The sequence below is a fragment of the Salvia hispanica genome, chromosome 3 (genome assembly GCF_023119035.1).
Source record: "Salvia hispanica cultivar TCC Black 2014 chromosome 3, UniMelb_Shisp_WGS_1.0, whole genome shotgun sequence".
NCBI lineage: Eukaryota > Viridiplantae > Streptophyta > Magnoliopsida > Lamiales > Lamiaceae > Salvia > Salvia hispanica.
The window spans coordinates 35,427,898-35,453,088 of NC_062967.1; the positions used below are offsets into that span (position 1 = coordinate 35,427,898).

Consider the following 25,191-nt stretch of genomic DNA (forward strand, 5'->3'; position numbering starts at 1 on the left):
GACAAAAAGTCAAAAAGTGACAAATAAGGAGACTTATTTAAGACACTATTGAATAACAAATTCCCCTTCCTTTTATTTACTATTCAAGTCATTTCTGAAACCAGGTAGTATAATATAATTCTCATTTCTCTGTTTTTGGATATAAAAAATCTATCTTTCCTAAGAGACATTAAAGCTGTGTATACTATTATAAATATATTATGTATTCAGACTAGAAAGAAAAGTATTCACCTCAAACTAATTCACCGTTGCTTGTATTAACCTCTGCTGTAAAAAACTCTTCTGCTTTCCCGACGAAGCTTACCGGGAACCTCGAGTGCAGCATCAACGTGGAAGTTTCCGAAGCAGATTGAGCAGCACCCGTCTGCATTTCTTCACTAACCTTCACCAGTTTGCTGTCTCTAATGTTTCTCGACTTCAGACCTCTCGTGTTAACACCACCACCGCCTCTCTGGGGAACGAGACGAGCATTTCTTGGATTGCTCCGGTTGGATTTCTGAGATGTGTCAGCTTGAGCTTTTCTTTCAACACCGGTCCGACTCAGAAGTTCACCAGCATCCTCGGCTGACAACGGGCCACACTGGTTTGAATTGCTTTTGCACGACTTGAGTGACGGGAGGAGCATGTCCATACTGAGCTCCTGCTGAATAACGGCCTTGTTCTGTTCACATCCGTATGAGGCAGCTACTAATGTGCCGGCTAAAGCAGGCATCAGCTCCGGATCGCTGAAGAACACGAAGGGCAAATCGCAAACCTGTTGATTACGAAGCGTAGTTAGACTCTCCGACGTTAAATCAGAGGTAATGTTTGAGATGTCAAGCAAGTCGATTCCTCACCTTGTGAAGAATCGTAGGACTCTTTCCCCAGCGTAGGACGGCTTGATTTTCGGAGTGGAATAACGCAAAATAACCAAGAAGTGCCAAAGATTCCAGCAAGAGGGTTCCAATCTGCTAATTCCAGTATACAACAGTTTTCTTTAAGAAAATCAATAGATATTAAGTACTCCTTTATTCCCAAGTTAATTGAGTCGTATTCCTTTACGGGATGTCCTGAGTTAAACAAGTCATTTCTTTTTTTTTTTTTGCAAAAATCAACTCTTTTGGCCTCTTCACTCATCTGCTTTATTCTATATCCACTATATTCACCAAATAAAACTTTCTTAAATCCCGTGCAGAAAAGAAACGGCTCACTTAACATAGGACAGAATGAGTAATAGATTAATACAAAGTTATATTATTACCCCTCAACTGAGTATTTATGAAAGATAGTAATACATTAACATCAAATGAAATTATAATAGCATTTAGATTGGCTTCCAATTCAAGAAAACAAAAAGGAAAATGTACAATTACCTTATCATTGGCGACTCCCCAGTTGCTTGTGCAATGAGAAAGAATAAAACTCATCAAGTGAAAGAACTCCATTTTAAGATCTGGTTGAGCCTGAAATATATTTCGGAGGAGAAAATCAACTTTGGACTGAAAAAATGGAGGAAGGGGGTTGGGGTGGACTTCGGAGTTGGGACTTACCAGCATTTTCTGGATGAAAGATATATCTATCAGAGCCAGATTGTTCAAGACCTTCAGAACTCCAGTCGCTACTTCCTCAAAATTAGATGGAAGCACGTACGAGCTCTGAAAATGGTTCAAAAAATTATTCATGACGAAACAGTGCTTGAGGCTTTAGCACGTTCACTCACACACACAACAAGTAAGATATACTATCTACATAAAGAGCAGAACCTAAAAATTAAGTTCAAATTCGCTAATATTCATAATCGAATTAAAGCTGGATTCTTCCATTGCTGAGCATGATTTCAAATATTCAGATCGAATTACTAACAGCTCACAACAAACAAGAAAAAAATACGGTGCATAATAAGATTATTGTGTGGAAATGTTGACGTTCACCAACCTGTTCAGGAGATAATCGGTTATTTCCCTGCAATAGCACTGCTGTTAACATGGAAGGAAGACATACTAAGCCAGTCTCGGACATTGCCGCAAGAAGAAACACAGCAGGCTGCTTTGCTTCGGGGCCGTTTCTATTTTTTAGCTCAGCACTGTTACCTACACATTTATTGCTGTCCTCACACTGATACTTATCTACCAGAGGTCCAGCTGAATCATCCATGGCATCTTTAGAAGCAACGCGATCAACATCAAGAGAGGTATCACATTCAGGAACTTGACTATCGGTCACCTCAATATTTGAACATCCATCTTTTTTACCCTCTGGCACATCCAGAGAATCTGCCGGTAAATCGCCAGTTGGCAAAGAGGGTGTGACATCCATACTAGATTCATGTTGTAAATCAGCTGGCCCAGAAAATTCTCTCTCCCCGAGTTTATTTCCTTGCATTATATCATTTGGAAAAGAATCCCAGTCTATCGAGTATGACCCTTTGAATTTTGAAGTCAGAACTGTCAATAAATTAATACCTAGGAGAATAGATGAAGGGAAAGGAGAACCTTCCACCTGAGGTCTATCATAAAGCGCAAAAAGATCTCTTAACCGGTGAATAATTTGGTATGCAATAACAAGCTCTATCAAACCATCCTGCATCTGCAGTTGGTACTCGTTACAGCTAACATGATCAACAATTGCTGCAATAGTCCACAGGAAACCATCCACAATTTCAGAAATTGACTCCAAATTTCCATTCAACACTTTACTTGACACGATATTAGTTGGACCAGGAAGATTTGATGATGCCGCCATCTTGATATAGTTCTCAAGGGCGGTTGCCAACATTGGAATAAGTGGGGGCAAAAGATTCTGGACAAGAAAATAGCATTTGTTTGCCGGCGTTGCCAGCACTACCTTCAAAAGCCTTAAAAGATATATAGTAACCTGGCAAGCTTCGGGTTTGGACGTGTGAGAAGCAGGAAGGGCGGAAGCAATAAAATCAAGCAGGCCGGCTTGTCGAGAAGCCTGCAATTCAGCATCCTTTCCCTCCAGATACTATAATTGAAAACCAAAAAGGGAATACAAGTGTGTCAAGGACTCAAGAGTAATTGATAACTACATAATAAAGAAACACATAAATCAGGAAAAAATAGTCAACTAAGTACTTCGAGTGAGAGTCAATACCTTGATAATTTCAGCAGTTATCAGTCCAAAATTAGCAGCACCATCTTTTCTTGCTTGGCGAAGCTTTTGCAAATCCTGAAGCCACCTACCGACTTTTCTCCTTGCAGTTCCAACAGCAGTCCTATAACCAAGACTACAACTTTCAAGTGCAGCTGAAGGCTCGGGAAATTCATGTTTTAGAGACATTAGCCTTTGACGTATTTTTTTAATTCTCTTCTTTAGCGAGTGTTGCAACGCCTCACCATTTACAATACTAGTACCAGATGGGAAACTACTATCATTGGTAAGATTATCATCTCCATTGCTGTAAGCAGCTGACCGAACTTGGGCTTGGCCTTCTTTACTTGCAAACCGTCTCAGTAAAGGCGAAGACTGGTCCCTAAAATCCATAGATGCTCTTTCTCGAATTTGTTCTAGATAAAATTTCCGCCTCTGTTCGCTTTCACTGAGTCTTTCAGCTAATTTCTGAGCCAAGAGTTCAGCTTCCTCCTGCCGCGCTTTGGCTCGGATCTCTTTCCTCCTCATGTGTTCTATAGCCTTGGCTTCACGAGCAGCGCTTGAGGCTTTCCTCTCTTCTTCCCTTCTAACTTGAGCCTCTTCCTTTCTTCGCTGAGTTTCTGCAAGGCGCTGCAACTTCTCAGCTTCGATGATCCTTTTACGTTCCAAAACAGCCTCTTCCCTGGCCATGTCCTCTTTCTGTTTAGTTTTTATTACCTGAAGCTTCTCTGCTCTCCTCAACTCGGAATCATGAAGCTTCTTGCGCAATATGTGCTTTTTATTCTCTTCATTCAGTGAGGTGATAAAACGTACCTCATTAACTTTACTGGTCTCATCGCCAGCTCTTCTCACAACCTGAGCTATATAAGCTTCATGTCTGGATTCACTACGTTGATGGCGAGCATACATTGACTCTCGCAACTTATTGCTGCGCACAGTTTGCCATTCACTTACACGGCTCAGTTTCTCCGATGTACGTTGAAGCCTTTGCACTCTCTCGTGCTCAAGTTGAGCTCTGATTCTGGTGGCACGAGCATGTTTCTCTTCAGCATCTTTTTTTAGATCAAGAGCAGATTTTTTCTTTTTCTCAGGAGACATAAGTTTATCATGCAGAACACGAACCCGCTCAGTGCTTTTCCTGCTTAAGCCAGGTGAATATGAGAAGCGGGAAGACACACGATGTGGGATCGCAAGTATGTCCTCCCAATTTCTCTTCTCTTTCCAAGCATCCATGGACTTCCCTGAAAATCCATTTCTCTTCTCCCTTTCTCTTTCAGGAACAGGTCTTCTCAACGGATCAGCCAACTTCATATTTTTCTCAGCAGTGTTGTTCTCTGTTGGAGTTTTGCTCTTTCCATTAACGTAGGGAATAGAACCTTCTTTTTGATGTAATTTCAATGCCCCAGAACCTGGCTTTGAATCGTGGTTTTTCTTTTCTTTATTTAGATGCTGAGCTGTAACTGATACACCAGTCATGTTGTCGGCCACCTTCACTGTTGATTCTTTAGAGCCACTCACCAAATCATCTTTTTTAATGTACTTCTCCAAGTCCACAATATCCCTTGTTCCTAAGTTACAACTCTGACAATCAGACCCCGGATTCATAGAGTTGTGGGAACGTTCACTTGTTCTCTCTCGCTGTATTTTGCGGAAAGCTTCAAGAGATGAAGACAAAATTTCTGCCCTGTGTGGTGAAGTAGTCATTCGACGGACCTGTCATCAGATAAAACAAATATATACTAAGAAGTCTGCAGAAATTGATGTCAATGAAATTGAAGAGTTAGACAAACCCTATGGGAATGAACACATAGATTCATCATATTTTAAACACTTTTATAAGCATCATTGTCAGTTATAAAATCTCGTATGACATAAATATATTCCACAAGAACTATAAAATGAAATTACAAGAGTACTAATACTATCATTGCTTTGTTTGAGAATCTAATAGACTACATATTTCTCTAACCAATTTATTCATTGTTTGTTGCTCAATTACTAGCGTTATGAGTAAATGCATTCAAACAAAAGAAGGGGAAACCTAAATGACACGAATTGAAAAGAGCACGAATGCTAACCTCCCATGAGAGGGCATGTGGTCTGCGATGATCGGACTGCAAAACCAATGGACTCCCATCAGCCCCATGAGACGAGGATCTTTTTGATTTCTCAAAAGTTTCTACTCTGCTATTTAATTCTCTAAAGTCTAATGCAGCTTCTTCAAGAACAAGACTAGCTTCTTTCATTTGCTCAAGATCGCATTCAAGTTCACAGAGAAGATAGAGCTCATCTACAGCCCTATTGAGGTTTTCAAAGAGAAAGCACCAAAGACGTTCTCTGAATCTTTCTTTGCTTTCACCCACCTCGACTGAAGCAACAGCATCTGCATTCTGGGCATCTAGAAGACCATCAGAGTTTGCTTCACTTTTTTTATTGCTCGATTCTTCAATTGGAACTGCCAATATAGATTCTTCACTTTTAGCTTCATCAATTGTCCGACTACTTGTAGCCGAATCCAAAAGATGCGCAACTGAAACATTAGCTGATTTGGCCCTTTCTGTCTCTTTGTTGTCTCTGCAGGCACCGTTTTCTCCAGATGAACTGCAGGGCACCTCATTATCTGGCTTGACATGCTCGTGTTCGAAATTAGAGCCCGAAATAGAAGTACTCTGACCAACTATTCTCTCACTAGTAATTTGATCTTTAACGTCTTCTGAAGATACTTCATTCACCTCCTTATCAGTTTCTTCAACAGATACAGTCCTCAGAGATGAAGAATGGGGTTCTGGAAGACAATGATCCCTATCAGATTTCGTCTCATCGGGATCAACTGGAACGATGCAGGGAAGACACTCAGAAGTATCATCAACCTTCACAGAGACCAAATTGCTATTTTTGACTCCCACAGACTCAAATTCAGCTCCGGAAGCTTTTCCGTAGTGTTTGAGAGTTCTCTCATCCAAATCCCCCCATTTTATTTGTGGAAGGACATTATCTTTGTGGGTACTTCCTTGACTGACGACTACTTTATGACTAGGATCTGCATTACTTTTAGCGGCCAAATGAGAAGAACCTAAATCTTCATTGCTTTGACTGACAACACGTTTGTCAAGGTAATGATTAATTGCCACATTCCCATTAGAACTCGAGGTGTGTTTGGTAGCATTAACGCTGTCACCATCAAGGCAACGTTGAACTGCCCCATCATCAGTAGAGATAGAAGCGGGCTCTGTAGCCTTGCTGCTGTCACGCTCACGATCACGCACAGCACAATCTTTACCTTTATTATCTCTTTGGTTCGTTGCACTTGAGCTACTCTCCGATTTTTTAGCAATTGATATTTGATTATTTGGCTTGCTAAACCTCTGTTTTCCAGACAGCCCTTCAACCCAACCATGTAATGAGAACTTCAAATTGCTTCTGTGTTTCTGAAAAATAAAATGATCACCTCAATCGAAAGATAAAAATGGAAATCATATCCTAGTTTCCTACCCATGGCCATTACCCCGAAAGTAACTTAAAGGTCCTTAAATGCTTACCAGAAAATATAGAAAAAGGAAATGTCACGAACTTTGTAGTTCTATCCCAAAACCATGTGGTCGGATAGTACACATAATCCAAAGTTCGAGCAACATAACCAAAGAGAAAAACAATCCATACATCACAAACAGGCAACGGATTATGCTTTTCGGCATTACCACTTCAGCAGCTCTATGAAATGGAGCATCAATCAACTACTACTACACTAATAAACATCGAAACACATTAACCACCAAGAAAATGCCTGCCCACATATATAATTCAAAAGAGACAGTTAAATTCAATTTCCATCCATATCATATGAAAACACAATTCATTATTCAAGGTCATCAACGATTACAACATAGAAAGCATAGATATAAGCGGGTTCGGACAAGGGGAATCATCAACTTTTCGACCTTTTCAAACCATGCCCATAAAATATTTTGAGAATCAAATGTCATGAACTTTCTAGTTCCATCCCACAACCACGTAGCCGGATAACGCTCATAATACAAAGCTCGAGCAACATAACAGATCCATCATCAGCATTACCACTCCAACAGCTCTATGAAATGAAGCATCAAACAACCACTACACTAAAAATTCATTCTTTTTCACTAAAAAACAACATTTAAACACATTAATCACCAAAAAATTCCTGCCCAAACACACAAATGATTAGAGACGATTAAATTCAATTTTCATCCATACCATATCAAAACACAATTCATCACTCAACCCCCAAAATAAACCAAAAAAACAAACCTTTTTCACTTGCATCCATCCAGAAGCCTGATCATCCCCACCATCAGTCCTCTCCATCAAAAACCTCAACACCCAAATTCTTTCCTCTCTTTCCACAAATCAAATTTTCAATCCCACATAAATTTTCCTTTTCAACATCAAAACACTGTGAAACAAACGCATCTGCGCCGATTCTGCCGAATAAATGAGATTGATGGCTCAGTAATTAAGATTTCAAACTACAATTAGAAAGTAGATACTGATGAATTGATGGTCCCGGGCGAAAACGCCTCAGAAATGGCTGCTAAATTCGGATAGAAAAGCAGTGTTTTTGTGCTGATTAAAGGTGAAAAATTTCAAGAAAATGTGGAGCAGATTTGTCAGTAAAGAGCTGTGTATTCACAATTTTTTTCCTCAAACAAGAAAAGAAAAGATTTTGGGCGAGAGCCGAAAAGAATGATCATGGAATATTGACAGCAATTTAAGAATTATTAAAGCTTGATAGAGATATAATAAACCATCAAATGATATTTTATTTGCAAAGGGCAAATTAGTCATTAAAAATTAGTAGTGTTAAATTTTGGCATTTTCACATTTTTAGAAATTTCTTCACAAAATATATTTTGAGTAAAAAAAATTTAATCATTTTTCTTAACAAATTAGCTAATAACTTAACAATGTCATCAATTTGAAATACGTATATCAAATTAACATGCAATAACGTTATAAACTAAAATTCAAGTACTATTGAGTTATAAAAACAAGTATTTTTAAGAAAACATTATATAGTTTCAATTTTAAATAAGCTTGATAGAAGCTATAATATTTAAAGTACGAGGTTATGACTAATACAATACATAAATTATACTAGTGGGTTCAAAAAGTAGTACTCATCACTTGATTTTAATTTTTCAGATTCGAGTCAGATATGTTTTTTTCAAAAACTATTTTACAAGCTTATGAGATAATACTCATATATCAGTTATATTATAGGGGGAGTGTTATATTGTTAATTCAATGTTTAATTGCTAACTATAACTTAATAATAGCCATTAGATATTCAAATTAAAGGCTTAGATCACCAACTACCAAATGTCAATACGATCAATAAAAAACGTCAATAAGGTCATATGATTAATTCCAAAAAATATCAATAGGGGTATTAATGTCAAGTTAGTTATAACTAACTTTTAAAAGAAATCCCAAAACTTTAAATTCATATAACATATATCAAATTAAAGATAATTTTATAAGGATTTCAACGATATACTACGTGCATATGTTCCGACGTCAAAATTTGTAAAAAAAATCTAAATTTTTTGTATTGATGTACACAGGTTAATGTCAATGCAGTTAAGATAATATGTCAATATAAAGCATATACAATGTCAACCCTAAATTGTGTTGACATTCTCAAAGCATTGTGTTGATATTTTCGAAACACTATATTGACATTTTCATCCAAAACCTTAATTTGGAGTTTTTTTATATCTTTTTCGATTTAATTAATAAAAACGAAAATTACACGTGACAAATTGTAGACCACACGTTTTCTAAAATCATATGGCTTTAAATTAGTTGTAGTTAGCAATTAAATGATAAGTTAGCAATTGATCACTTCCCTCAGATTTATTATTTCAAATATTTATAGAAAAAATGTTTCATATGCTATAACTATAGAACAATTTAAAAATAAAATATATGTTCATTGTATGGAAATAATTTAGTCGAGTCAATATTTATACTAAGTATTCATAATGTTAAATACACAATATCTATATGAATTAAAATACTTAGGGTTAAAATGGGCCTTTAATATGGATTAACTAATATTTTTAAATACACAATATCTATATGAATTAAAATACTTAGGGTTAAAATGGGCCTTTAATATGGATTAACTACGATATTTTAAAGCCCAACTTTTAGGCCCAATAAAATTAATTATATGATCACAAACAATGAACAGTTACACAAATCTCCCGCGAATTCACGATCAAATTGAGCAAAGAGCAAACCCTTCCTCCGCCACCGCACCGCCGTTCGCCGCCGAAATTCGAGAGTCTCTGACTCGCATCTGCTAGGTAAATCTCCTTCAACAGCTACATTTCAATTTCTCAACCGTGGAAACTTAGAAATTACACGTTTTTAGCGGTATAAACTTTTAATCTGTCGCGATTATGTTGTGATGTTGTTTGGGTAAAAGAGGCGTAGGATTTCAACTGTTGATTCGAACTGATGCGTTTGAAATTCAAAGCTGTTTTGAGTGCCTTTTGCTCTGTATAAGCTGTAATGTATAAAATTTTCGTTAATTTTATGTTAATCTTTTGGTATGGTAAATCAGCATGAAGGGAAGAGTTTTGGTTGTGTTTTGACATCTTCAGAATGTTGAATGGCTGGTATTTTGCTAAACCTAGTTTCCAAGTTGAATATTAACATGTGCAGAATGTTGGTATTTTGCAAAATCTAGTTTCCAAGTTGAGTATTAACATGTGCAGAATGTTGGTATTTTGCTAAATCTAGTTTCCAAGTTGAGGATTATAACATTTACAGAATGATGAATGACTGGTATTTTGCTAAAAACTAGTTTCCAAGTTGAGTATTGACATTTGCAAAATGATAGATGACTTGTATTTTGTTTAATCTAGTTTCTAAGTTGAGGATTATAACATATACAGAATGATGAATGACTGGTATTTTTGCTAAAACTAGCTTCCAAGTTGAGTATTGACATTTGAAAAATGATAGATGGCTTGTATTTTGTTTAATCTAGTTTCTAAGTTGAGTATTGATATTTGCAGAATGATGGATGACTGATATTTTGCTATATCTAGTTTCGTCCAAGTTGAGTATTAACTTTTGCAGATTGTTGAATGACTAATACTTTGCTATATCAAGTTTCCAAGTTGAGTATTAGCATTTTCCAAATGTTGAATGACTGATTTTGCTAAATCTTGTTTCCAAGTTGAGTATTGACATTTGCAACATGGTGGATGACTTGTATATTTGCTGAATCTAGTTTCTAAGTTGAGTATTGATATTTGCAGAATGATGGATGACTGATATTTTGCTATATCTTGTTTCCAAGTTGAGTATTAATTTTTGCAGATTGTTGAATGACTAATATTTTGCTATATCTAGTTTCCAAGTTGAGTATTAACATTTTCCAAATGTTGAATGACTGTATTTGGCTAAATCTAGTTTCCAAGTTGAGTATTGACATTGGTAGAATGATGCATGACTGATATTATGCTAAATCTAGTTTCCAAGTTGAGTATTGACATATGCAGAATGATGCTAAATCTACTGCGATATTGTGCCAGATTCTGTGATGGAGAAGTTTGTGGCGATATTCTGGGCCATCATAGGCTGCACCTGCAGCTTCCTTTGCCCCCTTTTCCTAGGGCGGGACGACTGGCCAGCCATTGGCGATACGAGCCGTGTTCAGCTGGTTGTGATGCTTGTTAGCTGCACTGCTGCAGCTGGCGCTTATCTCGCAGGATATGCATGCAGGCCCCGTGATACTGAGGGTACAGGGCTGAGGGATGCGCTTCTCCTCAGCATCTGTTGGATGGTCTTCGTGGCCTGTGACCCCTCGCCCAACACTGTGGGGCTCGTGTTGCTGTCTGAAGCTGTATACATGCTGCTGGAGATGGCCAGACCCATCTCTCAGATCTACATCATGCTATTCTGCTTTTACGGTGCTTACATACCTGTTATGACTGATGTTCTTCGTGATGGTTGGGATTGTCGCTACCTTACCCAGCCTCTGCTGCTCACTCAGCCCATGATCATTCACAGCTTAAGTTGTAAGATGTCACAGTTGCTAGAAGGAAAGAGAAAGAGAAAGAGAAAGAGGGAGTAGGAGTTTGGAGCTTAGCTTGGTGGTGTAGTTGTGAATCTTGACTGCTTGAATCTTAGTTTCTTACTTTTGCAAAGAAACTTGAATCTTGTTAATGAATTAGGAAATATGATGCTGGCTAGGTCTTGTGGCCCTTTGTGTAGCTTGAGCATGTAACGTTTTCCCGAATATGTACGTACCTCGACTTTTGTGCAGCGATGAATGTAGAAAAAATGTTGATAAAGTCTCATTGGTTTATATTTTGCTTATGTACAAACTAGTAGTGGAGCAATATTGTATTGACATTGATTTGGTATTGGAAAATTATGCTGTAAACAAGAACTTAGTTACTCAAACATTATTGTCTAACTAACTATACTGGTAAACGCAATAGTTACTCCTTTAATGGGTTTGACAGCATGTTGTATTGAGATTGATTCTTGGTATACTATAAAATTATAGTGTGTTGTGAACAAGAACTGAATTACTCAAGCATTATTGCCTAACTAAGTTAACTAACTATACGAAGAACGCAAAAGTTAAATCACGTCCTAATAGAAGTTATGGTGAATACAACACATAGATTTTATAGGATCAAGACATATACTCCCTCCGTCCCGCTTTAGGAGTCCCGGTTGAGATAAATTAATAAAAAATGCCTACAAAGTGTTAAAGTGGGTCCCAACATCCACTACAACTAATAAAAAAGTGTTAAAAGTGGATCCCAACATCCACTAAAACACTTATTTATTGGACACTCAATTAAAAGTGGGTCCCAACATCCACTACAATATTTATTTATTACACACTTAAACACTTTTTTCTTAAAACATGCGCCCGACTCAACCGGGACTCCTAAAGCGGGACGGAGGGAGTAATAAATAAGTTTTAATCATGTTTGGGATCAGTGGCGGATCCGGGGGGGCAGGAGGGGGCGGTCGCCCCTCCCCCGGCGGCCGTGAAGGTTGAATTATACCAAGGTTTTACCGGAAAAAGCCATGTTCGCCCCCTCCGCAGGAAAAAATTGAGAGAGAAAGAAGACTTGTTAACTGAGCGGCAGTGGGGATCGATCCAATATCAGAAGATGATTTGAGATAATAAAGTTATTGGAATATGAAGATAATGGTTTATTGCCGGAAATGGAGATTTTAAGCGCAGAGATTGAGTTAAGAAGACGAACAGTGGGTTGGGCCTAATTATTGGGAAATTTTGAGAAATTTGTGGACTGCAGTTATAGTTATTTATTAATAGACTCCACTTCTCAAGACAGTTAGTCATAAATATAATTACCGGACTTATTGCTAGAAATTTTATTACTTCAATTCTTAAATAACAAATGAAATTTACACAATAAATATTATTATGGGCATGTATTAAACATATTTTAGTTGATTATAACTTTAAACTTTATATAACTTTAAATTACTCCGGTAAAGTTATACTTTTGTAACAATTTTATAAACTAGTTTAATGTAAGTGATATTTTACAGAAATTTTATACCAAGTTAGTTTTCAAATGAAAACTTTAGCAACCTTTTTGTCCATTATTAATATTTGATAGAACCGTAAATATTTGGAACCAAAGCTAAGACACAAAATATGTATGACTATAAAGTTCTTTTGAGCAAAATATATGAAATCAATTTTAAACTTTAGTCTATCGAATATATCAAATATAGTAAGAAAATATGATAATAATTATGGGTGATGTTGTCGTTTATATGTACGAGAAGACGGCAAACAACGTTTTAAAGAACAAAATTCCGCCCCCTCCGAAAAATATTTCTGGATCCGCCACTGTTTGGGATGACTATGAATATAAGAATCCTAGTCAACAAGGTGATGCTCATAAGTCTTATCTTTCAAAATTCAAATGAGACGATGTTCACAGGTCATAAGCAGTCGCCAAACTCTAGACGAATTGATACTCATGGTCTGTATTGACTTTTCATGCCCAAAACGAGATGATACTTCAAAAATATATTTATAAATTTCAAATGAGATAGTAATCGTAAATCAGTTCTACTATTTTAAATATTTGAACAAAAAATAATTCATATGCTATAATTTAAAACAATGTAACAAATTATAGTGTTCAGAAATTTTCTAAAATGGATCATATTACTGAAATATACAATCCTCCATTAAAAGTTAATAAATGGGCCTACATGGGCTAATTTTATATTTTGAAGCCCAAATCATTAGGCCCGATAATATTATACGTGCGTATTTTAGCACAATAAAAGTTTGGATTCACAGTCTGCTTCCCCTGAGTTAAAGCTGTCGGACCTATTGTTTGAATCAGACCTTGCTGAGGTATTTACTTTGATTATTGTGTTTTATCTTATTTAATGAATTAATTATTTGTCACTGATCATTATCCTTTTTACAGATTTCTGATAAAGCATTTGTCACTCCTGATCTATCAATTATAACTAAGGAGAGTAGTCTTGAATGCAATGCTGAAAGCTCAATTAAAAGATGTTTGGAGCTGGATTTTGATAGTTGTGAAGATTCCTTTGGTGATATGTTGAAGAAGAAGAAGAAGGAAGACAGTGGTTCTGATTAGTTGAATGTTGAAACTATTGTGTTATGCTTATAGCTTTTGTATGTTTGATTTTTTCCATTTGCATTGTTGGATGGCTATTTCTAATGATTTATTATCATATTGAAGTTTATGAGATTTTATTACTATTTCAGTTATATTTTACTTCTAATAGTTATTAGTCATGCTTTCTAGACATATAACATTTAATATAATATATATCACCTAAAGTTATTCGTTACTGACATCTTTTCTTAAATTTTTAAAGTAGTAAATGTCTTTTTTAAATTGTATATAAGCATGTTCAAGTCTAAAATATAATCTCGTATAGAATGATAGAAAATCATGTCATAATTTAGAACTATAACTAATAACTAATAAGTACTCCCTCCGTCCCGCTTTAGCAGTCCCATTGACTTTTCTGCACTTGTTTTGTAAAAATGATAATAAATAGTTAAAGTGGAGAAATAATAAAGTAAAAAAGAGAATAATATAGATAAGACTCTTCTCTATATTATTCTCTTTTTTACTTTATTATTTCTCCACTTTAACTATTTATTATCATTTTTACAAAACGAGTGCAGAAAAGTCAATGGGACTGCTAAAGCGGGACAGGGGGAGTAATAAAGTAACGGAGGACTTGGTAAAGAAAGTACCTTTCTGACTTTGTGTGAAGTAATACATGGTTTTTGTACTCTAAATCCACCATACTTCTTCCTGTCATGAAAGAATATATGTATTAAATAAATATAATTTATCTTATATACAAATTTATTCATTTATATAGTTTGAGACTAAATCAAATTATATCCAACATTTCAAACTACATGGCAATAATACCGAGTTTTCTTCAATATCTCTTATTATATCCAACATTTCAAACTACAAATTTATTCATTTATATAGTTTGAGACTAAATCAAATTATATCCAACATTTCAAACTACATGATTCAATATAAGAATCATGGCAATAATACCGAGTTTTCTTCTAGCTTAACTACATGTAATTTTTTTTTGGCAGCATTATCTTTATTTATAGCTAATAATAAATATCTCTTCCTAAAAATTTGAATATCACATATTAGCAGCATTATCTTTATTTATAGCTAATAATAAATATCTCATCCTAAAAATTTGAATATCACAAATTTGGAATTTGATTGTATCTCTTTCTGTAAGAATTTAACTGACTCCTAATATCATCAAAATAATTATCTTATAATTGTAACAATATATGTGTACTTTTTGTAATTTGTTTTCATTAATTGTTATGTTCATTAACTTTTTATGGTTGAAAATTTAATGTGTTGTAGCATATTTGTAGAGTCTCAAAAGTTGGTGAAGCTTGAAAGTTTTATTGGTACTTGTGTTTTCCTAAGGAGATAAAGCTATATCACCTATGTCCTCATTTGTATCAGCATTGGTTCAGGAATTCGTTAGGTTCATATTTTTCTTCTTTAACCTTTGCTGCTGCAGGTTTCTTCTCAAAGGGAACTGTAATTGTGTTTTTAAATATCCAATTACACATTACTGTTGAAGAAGAGATGAGTGAACATTAAACTAGGTGTGTTTTTATTCCCTTCATTTTAGTTTTGTCTTTTAAACTCTACCTTTTCATTTGCCCTTATTATGCTATGTTAATAATTGAAGCCAGTAGTAGTTTTAGGATTCCATATTAGTAAAAGTAGACTTTTATCTTTCATCTTTTATGTATTCTCTATAATAGTTTAGCAGAAATAACTATTTTGTTTAGTTTTTAAAGGCCCTTAATGAATCTATCACATTATGAAATACATTTAAGATGAAATTGATAGATAATTAAGAGAAACACATAACTTAATGAAGTTTCCTATCAAAACCATCACAATACCAAATTAAAGAACTCCAGACATAAGATCAATAGTTGTACCAAAAATTTGTTTCTCAATTAGTAATGCTCCTAATTCTACAACCACATACACTATATTTTTCACATTTTGGTTAGTGTTTTGATGTTCCATGTTGTAGCTACTGTTTTATGATGTTTTAATGATGTTTTATGTACATTATTGTACAACTTAATCAAATGAAGAAATTGAAGAAATCTATTATACAATAAAAGGTTCTATTGCTTATGAAACCCCAATTAATCAATCAGGTAAGTTGTATATACCTTAGATCAATGGCGGATCCAGAACATATAATCCGTGGGGTCGAAAATACTCCCTCCGTTATAAACGAGTTACGCTACATTCATTTTTGGGACGTCCCACCATAAGTAAGTCATTCCCTTAAAGCAAAAAATCTTTCCTCTTACTTTGTTTTCTCAAATACTTTATTCTTTCCACTCCTCTACTTTTCTCTATCTCATACTTTACTATCTCTAATTTAACTCGTTAAAATTTAATTCATTAAATCATATGCCAAAAAGAAATGACTCGATTATAACCGATGGAGGGAGTATAATATATAAATAATTATTTAAAAATCATTATATTTTAAGTAGTCACTAAATATTTGTATATACAATAGCCATTAAAATTCTCATTACCCAATATTTTAATAATAATTTCAAAAAATGAGTAAACAAAAAATATAATAAAATTGTAGTTGATGAAACGAAAATTATAAAAATAATTTTTCTTAGTTAATCCACAAAATGAGCCAACCTATTAAACTACAAACATTTTTTTGGTGGCCCAACAAATAAGCATAAAATAGACCCAAATATTTCAATCATCTTTTTCATCCTTTCCAACATCAAATTTCTGCAACCCCTCCCCTTATCTCTTCCTCTATTCTTATTAGTATTGTTTCTCTTATTTTTTGGAAATGGGCGGAAGGCTTCGGGTTGAGTTGAAGCTGCCGCGGGGTCGAAGACGGAACTGCACCAGGTCGAAGGTCGAAGATGATGTTTTCCGGCAGTGTTCGGTGGACCGCCGGTGGGGTCGGCCGACCCCGCGCGACCCCACCTGGATCCGCCAGTGCCTTAGATAATACATTTGTTGTGTAATGGCATTGTAATCTTTATGTTTCCTTTGGTGATGTATTGTTCTCTTCTATTTACCTGTAAAACAGAATAATGTTAGAAGTATATCAATTAATTTTTTTAATCTAAAAAAATCATAGGAATATTCTATTACAAATTCTTATCTGATGAAACTATGATTTTCTTTGCTTTGATTTTCACACAATGAAATTTTGTTAGATTGTTGTTTTACCTTGGATTGAAAATCCTTCGATTTTTCACCAAAACCTTGGAATTAACCTTTGTCTTAGTTAGTTGCTGGATTTGTTTGAAGCTCTTCCTTCTCCCTTGCTTCTCCTTCGTCGGCCACCAGTTTTGGTGTTGGGAAATTCTATTTTTAGTTTGTAGCTGTTGATTGGAAACTTTTATAGCACTTCGCCCCCTCTTTTAATCCCGATCTTCGACCTCTGTAGCCGGTCTATCGATTTTGAGCGCGATTGTCGGTGTTGGTGTCTTTGGGCAATTGAAGAGTTTCTGTCAAATCCCCAGATAGGCGATTATGTTTGGGCAATTAAGTGCCGGCAATTGGTTAGCGGTTTCATTTTTGACTCCGATTTGTGATTTTTAGAAACTATCGGCATTGCATGATTGATGGAGTGTGTGTGTGTGTGTGTGATTTTGTGTTTGGCGTAGGAGACGATGTTGGTCCTCTATAAAGCAAATGCTTTGTATTTGCAATTGACACACGGCTACTCCTTAACTGTTAAAACCTATCTCATTTATTAAATTAAAACTTAGTATGTATAACAGTTAACTAAGACAATATTCATTTACTTCATGTTTCGACATTTTATAATTTGTGGTCATTTTGTAGTTTTTTGTTTTAATTTTAAAATATGTGTTGTTTACAACAATTGTATTAATGATGTAATATTTGGTGTAGGTATTGTTGATGTAACGGTTGAGAGTTCTTCAGTGCGGAGCAACATAGATAATGTTGAGCGTAATTTACTTGATGCGAATGAGAGTACTATCGCTAGCTCAAGTTTGGTTAAAAATGAAGGTATTTTTCTCGTTTTGATTGAAATATTTTTTTTATATATTTTTAGAATATTTAGTCATTATCTTTTAAATTATCCATTCCAATATTGTATTAGCAATATTGTAGTTTAGTTGTTAAAAAAAATGCAGTACTATTAATCATGAATATACAATCTTCAAATAAGGACAAATTTTTACCACGCTTTAATTATTTAGTTTAACTACCAACTATGTTTGCACATGTACAAGGTACTTTTACATTTTTTTTAGTTTTTAATTTTATACTGCCTTATTTCTTTACAGAATTTTGGGATATTGGTGACGCTTCGTTCACCTGTTCACATTGTGGTGCATGCTTTTGGTTTGAGGAACGTCTGGGCAAACCATATAAGGCCAAAAATCCTAAATATTCGCATTGTTGTATGAATGGGAATATTTAGATTCCTAATATGATATCTCCTCCTGAATTATTACATCAATTGATGTTTTCAAACGATCTGAAAAGTACCCACTATTTGAAAAATATTCGTTCTTACAATTCAATGTTTGGATTTACCTCAATGGGAGGTAAGGTTGATAATAGTATCAACACAGGTCGTTCACCTCCCGTCTTTCGATTGCATGGGCAAAATTATCACTTAATTGGTAGTTTATTGCCTTCAGATGGTTGCGATCCAAAGTTTGCTCAATTGTACATCTATGATACTGAGAACGAGGTCAATAATAGAATAAAGTCTGTTGGGTATGTTTTTCTGGGAGCTACTCTTAAATTTGAAGTTATTAAATTAAGACTTTTGTCATTATTTGATTCAATAATATCTCGATTTTTCAGGAGGAGTGTTGCCGACAATGATCTTCATTCAGAAATAGTTGGTGATATTCAGAATATGTTGGATGAAAACAATGTTTTGGTACAATCATTCCGAATGGTCAAAGAAAAGATTAATCAAGAAAATCAACCCAATGTAAGTTTAAGGTTGCTCGGTAAGAGAACTAGGGATGGAAGAACTTATAACCTACCTTCTGTCTCTGAGGTTGTTGTTCTTGTGGTGGGTGATTTTGATGAAGCCTTGGGTGATAGAGATATTATTGTTGAGACTCAATCAAGGCAACTGCAGCGTATTAGTGAACTTCATCCTTCTTATCTTGGTCTTCAATATCCACTTCTTTTCGCTTATGGCGAGGATGGTTATAAAGAAGATATTGGTTTTTCCAATTGTAGAAATTCTTCCTCGACCCGTAGAAAGAAAGTTAGCCCAAAAGAATATTTTTCGTATCGGTTGCATGAGAGAATTGGTGAGTGTAACATTATTTTGTACTCTCGGTGATTATTTCAACAATTTATCGTGGATGCCTATACGATGATCGAGTGTGGACGACTAAGATTCATTCGATCTAACCAGAAAAAGCTACGGGCTGAAATGTATAATGGTTTGGCTGAGGCTGTTCTTCGAGGGGAGACAGATGGCTCCAAACATGGTAAACGAGTGATCTTGCCTTCCAGTTTTGTTGGTGGTGCACGCTATATGATTCAGAATTACCAGGATGCCATGTCAATTTGTAGATGGTTTGGGTATCCAAATTTGTTTATTACATTTACATGTAATCCTAAGTGGCCTGAGATAGTTAGATTTGTTGAATCCAAGGGGCTGAAGTCGGAGCATCGACCAGATATTGTTTGCAGGATTTTTAAAGTAAAGTTGGATAATATGATAAGAGATCTTAAGACAAAAAAAAAATTTGGTGCTGTCAAAGCAGGTTTGGTTACATTTTTTATAATTCTATATTTGCATCGTTTAATTACGTTTCTTATTTTCTCTGATGACTAATATGTTGTTTAAATTTTTCTCGCAGTTGTCTATACTGTTGAATTTCAGAAGCGTGGATTGCTCCATGCTCATATCCTACTTTTTCTAAGCAATGAGGACAAACAACCTCATCCTCGACGCATTGATGAGATTATTTCTGCTGAACTCCCTGATCCAGTAACTGATCCCCTGTATTATGATAATGTCAAAGAATTCATGATGCATGGGCCATGTGGTGTTATTCGAAAATCGTCTCCGTGCATGGTTAATGGTCGATGTTCCAAATATTTTCCAAAGAAATATATTGCATCCACGTCGTTTGACGATGATGGTTATCCTGTTTACAAACGTAGTGATAATGGTCGTGTTGTTTTGAAGGATGGTGTGCCATTAGATAATAGATACGTTGTTCCTCACAATCGGTTTCTCCTAATGAAATATCGTGGTCATATCAATGTTGAGTGGTGCAATCAATCACAATCTATCAAATATTTATTTAAATACATAAATAAGGGATATGATCGTGTGACAACATCCTTTTTTCAATCTGGTGCCGAGGGTGCTGAACCAAATTTGGATGAAGTCAGTTTGTATTACGATTGCAGATATATATCGTCATGTGAAGCTGCTTGGAGAATACTTGGATTTGAGATTCAATATAAGGATCCTTCTGTTGAAAGATTGAGTTTTCATCTTCCAAATGAGCAACATGTTATTTTTGAGGAATCTGAGGATTTGGATGATGTTTTGAATCGTAAAACAATTCATGAAAGCAAGTTTTTGGCATGGATGCAAGCAAATAAGAAATATCCTGAAGGTAGAGATCTTACTTATGGTGAATATCCAACCAAATTTGTTTGGAAAACGGATCACTGGCAGCCTAGACAACAACGATTTTCTATTGGGAGGCTGTTTTATGTTGCTCCTGGTTCTGGTGATCTGTATTACTTGAGGTGTTTGTTGAATATTGTCAAGGGAGCTACATCATTTGAAGACATTAGATTTGTAAATGGTGTTCAATATGATTCATTTCGGGATGCTTGCTTTGCATTGGGGTTGTTGGATGACGATAAAGAGTATGTTGATGGCATTGTGGAGGCTTCTTTTTGGGCATCTGCGCATTCCCTAAGACTATTGTTTGTTAGTTTGTTGACCTCCGAATCTATTTCACGCCCTGATGTAGTTTGGCAAAGTTGTTGGAAATATTTGTCTGATGATGTTCTCTATAACCAACGAAAACTTTCAAATCATTCAGGTAACTTATAAGTGAAATCAATTTTGTTTTTGTTATTTATGTTAGGGATTTTTTTATTTATATCGTGAATTTAATTTACTATTTTTTCGGTATTTGTAGCTTTGATGCTCAATGATGATCAAATTCAGAGTTTCGCTTTGGCCGAGGTTGAGAAATTGTTGGCCAATGTTGGCAAAAGTTTGCGTAACTTCAGCTGTATGCCGTATCCAAATTCAGAGTATTTTGAAACTCCTGACAATAGATTGATCAGTGATGAGTTATGTTATGATCGTGAAGCTTTAGCAAGAGAACATTTGGAATTTGTATCCAAGTTCACTGATGAACAACTTCATGTTTATGATACAATAATGTCAAGTGTTGATTTAAATGCTGGGAGAATGTTTTTTGTATATGGCTATGGAGGTACTGGTAAAACTTTCATATGGAAGACATTGTCTGCAGGGATTCGTTCGAAGGGTGATATTGTTTTGAATGTCGCTTCCAGTGGAATAGCTTCTTTATTATTGCCCGGTGGTAGAACGGCCCATTCCCGCTTTAAGATTCCTATCAATGTGAATGAAGATTCGATGTGCAATATAAAACCAGGGAGTGCACTTGCTGAGCTCATTTTGAGAGCTAAACTTATTATATGGGATGAAGCTCCAATGATCCATAAACATTGTATAGAAGCCGTGGATAGGAGTTTCAGAGATATTATGCGTGGATGTAATGAGTTTAGTATGGACCAACCTTTTGGTGGAAAAACTGTAGTTTTTGGTGGTGACTTTAGACAAATTTTACCAGTTATTCCTAATGGTATCATGCAAGATGTTGTCAATGCTACCGTTAACTCTTCTTATCTTTGGAGGAGTTGTACAGTTTTGAGGTTGACAAAGAACATGAGACTATTGAGTGTTCAATATGGTGATGAAGCCTCCAAGTTAGAGGCTTTTTCCTCTTGGGTTGCCTCTATTGGAGATGGGGTTATTGGTGGTCCAAATGATGGTGAAGTATCTATTCATCTTCCTTCTGACATTGTTTTGTCTAATTCTGGAGATCCTCGTAGAACCATTATTTCCAACATATATCCTTCGTATATGAATCCCCATGAGTTAAGTAATTCTTTGCATGGTCGTGCAATACTTGCTCCTACTTTAGAGGTAGTTGATGAGGTTAATCAATTCATGATTTCATTGGATCAGTCTCAAGGTCGAGTTTATTTGAGCTCTTATAGTATATCAAACTTTGATTTGACATCAAATGGCTTTGCTGAGATTCATACAGTTGAATTTTTGAATAATTTGAAATGTTCAGGTACTCCTAATCATGAATTGTTGCTGAAAGTTGGTACTCCAGTGATGTTGTTAAGGAACATAGATCCTTCTAATGGTTTGTGTAATGGCACCCGATTGATTATTACACGTTTAGGTGACTATGTTTTGGAGGGACAAGTATTGGCTGGTCATAATGTTGGTCTTAAGGTGTTGATTCCTCGAATGACTTTAATACCATCTGATCCATCGTTGCCATTCAAATTCCAACGACGACAATTTCCATTAAATGTGTCTTATGCAATGACTATTAACAAAAGTTAAGGTCAATCGCTTTCACATGTTGGATTGTTTCTGAAAAAGCCCGTCTTCAGTCATGGACAACTGTATGTTGCTGTATCAAGAGTCACAAGTCGTGATGGTTTGAAGATATTAGTTTGTAAAGATGATATTGATAGGAGTGGAGATTCTACTATTAATGTTGTTTACAAAGAAGTTTTTCAAAATTTATAAACTCATGGTTGTTGTTGTTACTATTGTACTTTCTATTTTTCTATTTTTGTGATTTTTGTTGTGGAAACTTATGATCTATTTATTTAGTTAAATTGTTACTACCTCTGTCCCTGAAAATTTGATACATATTACCATTTCGGTCCGTCCCTGAAAATTTGATACACTTCACTTTTACCATTTTTGGTAGTGGACCCCATATTCCACTAACTCATTCCTACTCACATTTTATTATAAAACTAATACTTTAAAAGTAGGACCCACGTCCCACCAACTTTTTCAACTCACTTTCCATTACATTTCTTAAAACCCGTGTCGGGTCAAAGTGTAGCAAATTTTGGGGGACGGAGGTAGTAACTACTATTTTGTAATTCTGATTTTATTATATTGTAATTGTGTAAGATTAGCCCTCAAAATACATTATAGTTGCACATTTCCTTATATTCATTTTAATCAACGGAATTATATTCTACATTCTTAAATATAAACATCGTTATATCTTCATTCTACTTTGTCTTACTTTTTCACTCAATTTTACAAATCATTTTTTTATAAATTATATGTCTATTACTAAATAGTCTACTTCGCGGACAGAGATTGATATTTTTCTCCATATTGTATTTATATTTATTTTAAATTTTAAATTACTTACCAATTGTCTTCATTATTGAAAATCATATGACCCGTGCATAGCACGGGTGTTAACACTAGTTGATACTAAAATGGTGGTTTTTCAAAAATTAATTTCGTGTGATTAGTGTATTGCTAAAATTGCTCAGATTTTCAGTCGTCGAGTACTATTTGAGATCCTGAGATGAGATTCTTTACATCAATATAGTATTAAATGTTTTATTACATTCTTTGCATCATAGCATAATCTAGCAAAACTATATAATTTAGTGTTAGTACATTCATATGTTCGAAATAACGAATAAATGCTAGAGAAATCTTCGAACGCTTTTGTACTCCATAAAATAGAGACAGAGAATTAAAGAGAGAAGGCTGAGATTGGATGTTTTGAAAATGCTAGATATTCTTGCCTAATTCACAATGATAAACCTTAACATATTTTTAAGTACAAAACAATGGAAAATTCAACAACTATCTCCAAACATAAGGGGATATGTCACAACCCAATTTTTTATGATCTTTAAAATCTTATTCACTTGGACACATATCAATATGGATGTCAATCCGGTCAGCTGAGTGGGTTTCGGGTTAACCCTACCCAAATTGTGAGTTAATTGGGTGTGGGCTAAATTTGGATTGTGATTTTTATCGGATTATAAGTATTCAACTCTAATCCTAAGTGATTGGGTTTTGGGCTATTCGAACGGGCTAATCGGATTACTACCGATAAAATTAAAATGTGACCAGTCAAATACATAGTGATTAAGGATGCGTCCTAGTGCTCCCTATATGTATATTTAATATAAAAGTGCAGGTTATTTTGTTATTTAGTTATTTATATTATGAAAATCATTAAATGAACGGTTGAATTATGTGTCATACAAACAGAGCAAAAGATGATAGTTGCACCTAGGTCTAACCCATCATACTAGATCATCAAGTTTTGGGTCAGTTCTATTCGGGTTGCAGCTAATCAGGTTGTAATTTATCAGGCTAAAACTTTCCAACTCTAGCCTCTAACTTTAGCGGGCTACATGTTGAAGGCTATATTAACATCTCTACAAATCAGTATATCACCAAACTTAAAAATCATACTACTTCTTCCACCCCAACTAAGTTATGACAAAATTTTTGGGCACGGAAATTAAGAAATTGTGTTGAAAAGTAGGAGAGAGGAATAAAGTAGAAAAGATAAACATAGAGTAAAGTAGATGGTGAGAGTGATTAGATGTTTTGTTTTATGTTAAAAAAAGAAATGACTCAACTTAGTTGGGATATATCCCAAAGAGGAATATAATTCAATTTAGTTGGGACAAAAAGAGTACCAAACAGAGCTAACATAAGTTCAATGCATGTGTCTGGCCCACTCATTGGTCACGGTTGTGACTCAATTTCTCGCTGTTTTGGAACTAAAATGAAATTTTTTGATAGGTTTAGGTTTACTTGCTAATAAATGCACGGATTTGAATTCATTTAGTGCCATAAAATTGCAAGGTGAGTGAACGAAAATTTGCGAATTCACGCTTGGTTTTAGTTCGGAGTGAATTAAGAGTCTCGTTTTATTCGGAAAATGAAGGAATCGCAATTTTCGTCCTTTATCTGCTTTGTGACCGTTTGGGCCGATTTGCCAAGATCAAATCTCACAAACTCAATAATTTTGAGTTCCGTTTGTGAGAGAGGAAAAAAAAACGCGGCCCGTAACTAATAGAAGACCCACGTCAAAGACCATCTCTACCCTAACCTTATCAATATTGAGATTAAACTATTGGCCTAATCTTACGCCTTTTATTAACATCAAGAGACAAATTGCATGTATTTTCAACTAGTGAGTATTGACAAATTTTGGCAATTTTTATTAGCTGTGGAGACATCTCCGTGTGTAGAGAATGATGCAATTTATTTTGTTAAGTTTTGACTCACCATTTATTGAGTACGCTTAAATACAAAATTAATTAATTTTAGTTATTTCAATTTTTAATAATAACGAAGTTAATAGTAGTGATTATA

The 25,191-nt window shown here is 35.1% G+C and overlaps 3 protein-coding genes and 1 long non-coding RNA gene across 4 annotated transcripts; 3 read left to right on the forward strand and 1 right to left on the reverse strand.

Annotated features, from left to right (window-relative positions):
- Nucleotides 1–48: 48 nt before the first annotated feature.
- On the reverse strand, nt 49–7,836 carry LOC125213416. Its single transcript, XM_048113952.1, has 8 exons — nt 7,378–7,836; nt 5,169–6,518; nt 3,094–4,803; nt 1,915–2,964; nt 1,530–1,634; nt 1,353–1,442; nt 837–947; nt 49–754 (listed from the first exon to the last, which is right to left on the reverse strand). The coding sequence occupies exons 1-8, from the start codon at nt 7,432–7,434 to the stop codon at nt 233–235; spliced, it is 4,995 nt and encodes a 1,664-aa protein (XP_047969909.1). The 5' UTR covers nt 7,435–7,836; the 3' UTR covers nt 49–232.
- A 1,499-nt stretch (nt 7,837–9,335) lies between these two features.
- On the forward strand, nt 9,336–11,441 carry LOC125216742. The gene is made up of 2 exons (XM_048118508.1): nt 9,336–9,440; nt 10,680–11,441. The coding sequence occupies exon 2, from the start codon at nt 10,688–10,690 to the stop codon at nt 11,219–11,221; it is 534 nt and encodes a 177-aa protein (XP_047974465.1). The 5' UTR covers nt 9,336–9,440; nt 10,680–10,687; the 3' UTR covers nt 11,222–11,441.
- Nucleotides 11,442–17,150: 5,709 nt separating this feature from the next.
- LOC125216555 lies at nt 17,151–18,254 on the forward strand. Its single transcript, XR_007175427.1, has 3 exons — nt 17,151–17,278; nt 17,634–17,753; nt 18,035–18,254. It is a non-coding gene; the product is annotated as an uncharacterized LOC125216555 (long non-coding RNA).
- Nucleotides 18,255–18,291: 37 nt separating this feature from the next.
- LOC125209973 lies at nt 18,292–22,557 on the forward strand. The gene is made up of 8 exons (XM_048109550.1): nt 18,292–18,298; nt 18,395–18,473; nt 18,564–18,981; nt 19,135–19,489; nt 19,586–20,794; nt 20,894–21,982; nt 22,088–22,254; nt 22,408–22,557. Exons 1-8 carry the CDS (start codon nt 18,292–18,294, stop codon nt 22,555–22,557), a joined length of 3,474 nt encoding a protein of 1,157 aa, XP_047965507.1.
- Nucleotides 22,558–25,191: the final 2,634 nt, after the last annotated feature.

What these genes read in the sequence shown, in the direction of transcription:
- LOC125209973 (XM_048109550.1), top strand. An exon ending in CCTCGACCCGTAGAAAGAAA is followed by an intron (nt 18,982 to 19,134) that starts GTTAGCCCAAAA and finishes CGATCTAACCAG; the next exon opens with AAAAAGCTACGGGCTGAAAT. An exon ending in GTCATAATGTTGGTCTTAAG is followed by an intron (nt 22,255 to 22,407) that starts GTGTTGATTCCT and finishes TTTCTGAAAAAG; the next exon opens with CCCGTCTTCAGTCATGGACA.
- LOC125213416 (XM_048113952.1), bottom strand. Translation starts at nt 7,434, where the DNA reads ATGGAGAGGACTGATGGTGGGGATGATCAGGCTTCTGGATGGATGCAA. An exon ending in CTTTCATCCAGAAAATGCTG is followed by an intron (nt 1,443 to 1,529) that starts GTAAGTCCCAAC and finishes AATATATTTCAG; the next exon opens with GCTCAACCAGATCTTAAAAT. An exon ending in GGGGAGTCGCCAATGATAAG is followed by an intron (nt 948 to 1,352) that starts GTAATTGTACAT and finishes TGGAATTAGCAG; the next exon opens with ATTGGAACCCTCTTGCTGGA.
- LOC125216742 (XM_048118508.1), top strand. Translation starts at nt 10,688, where the DNA reads ATGGAGAAGTTTGTGGCGATATTCTGGGCCATCATAGGCTGCACCTGC.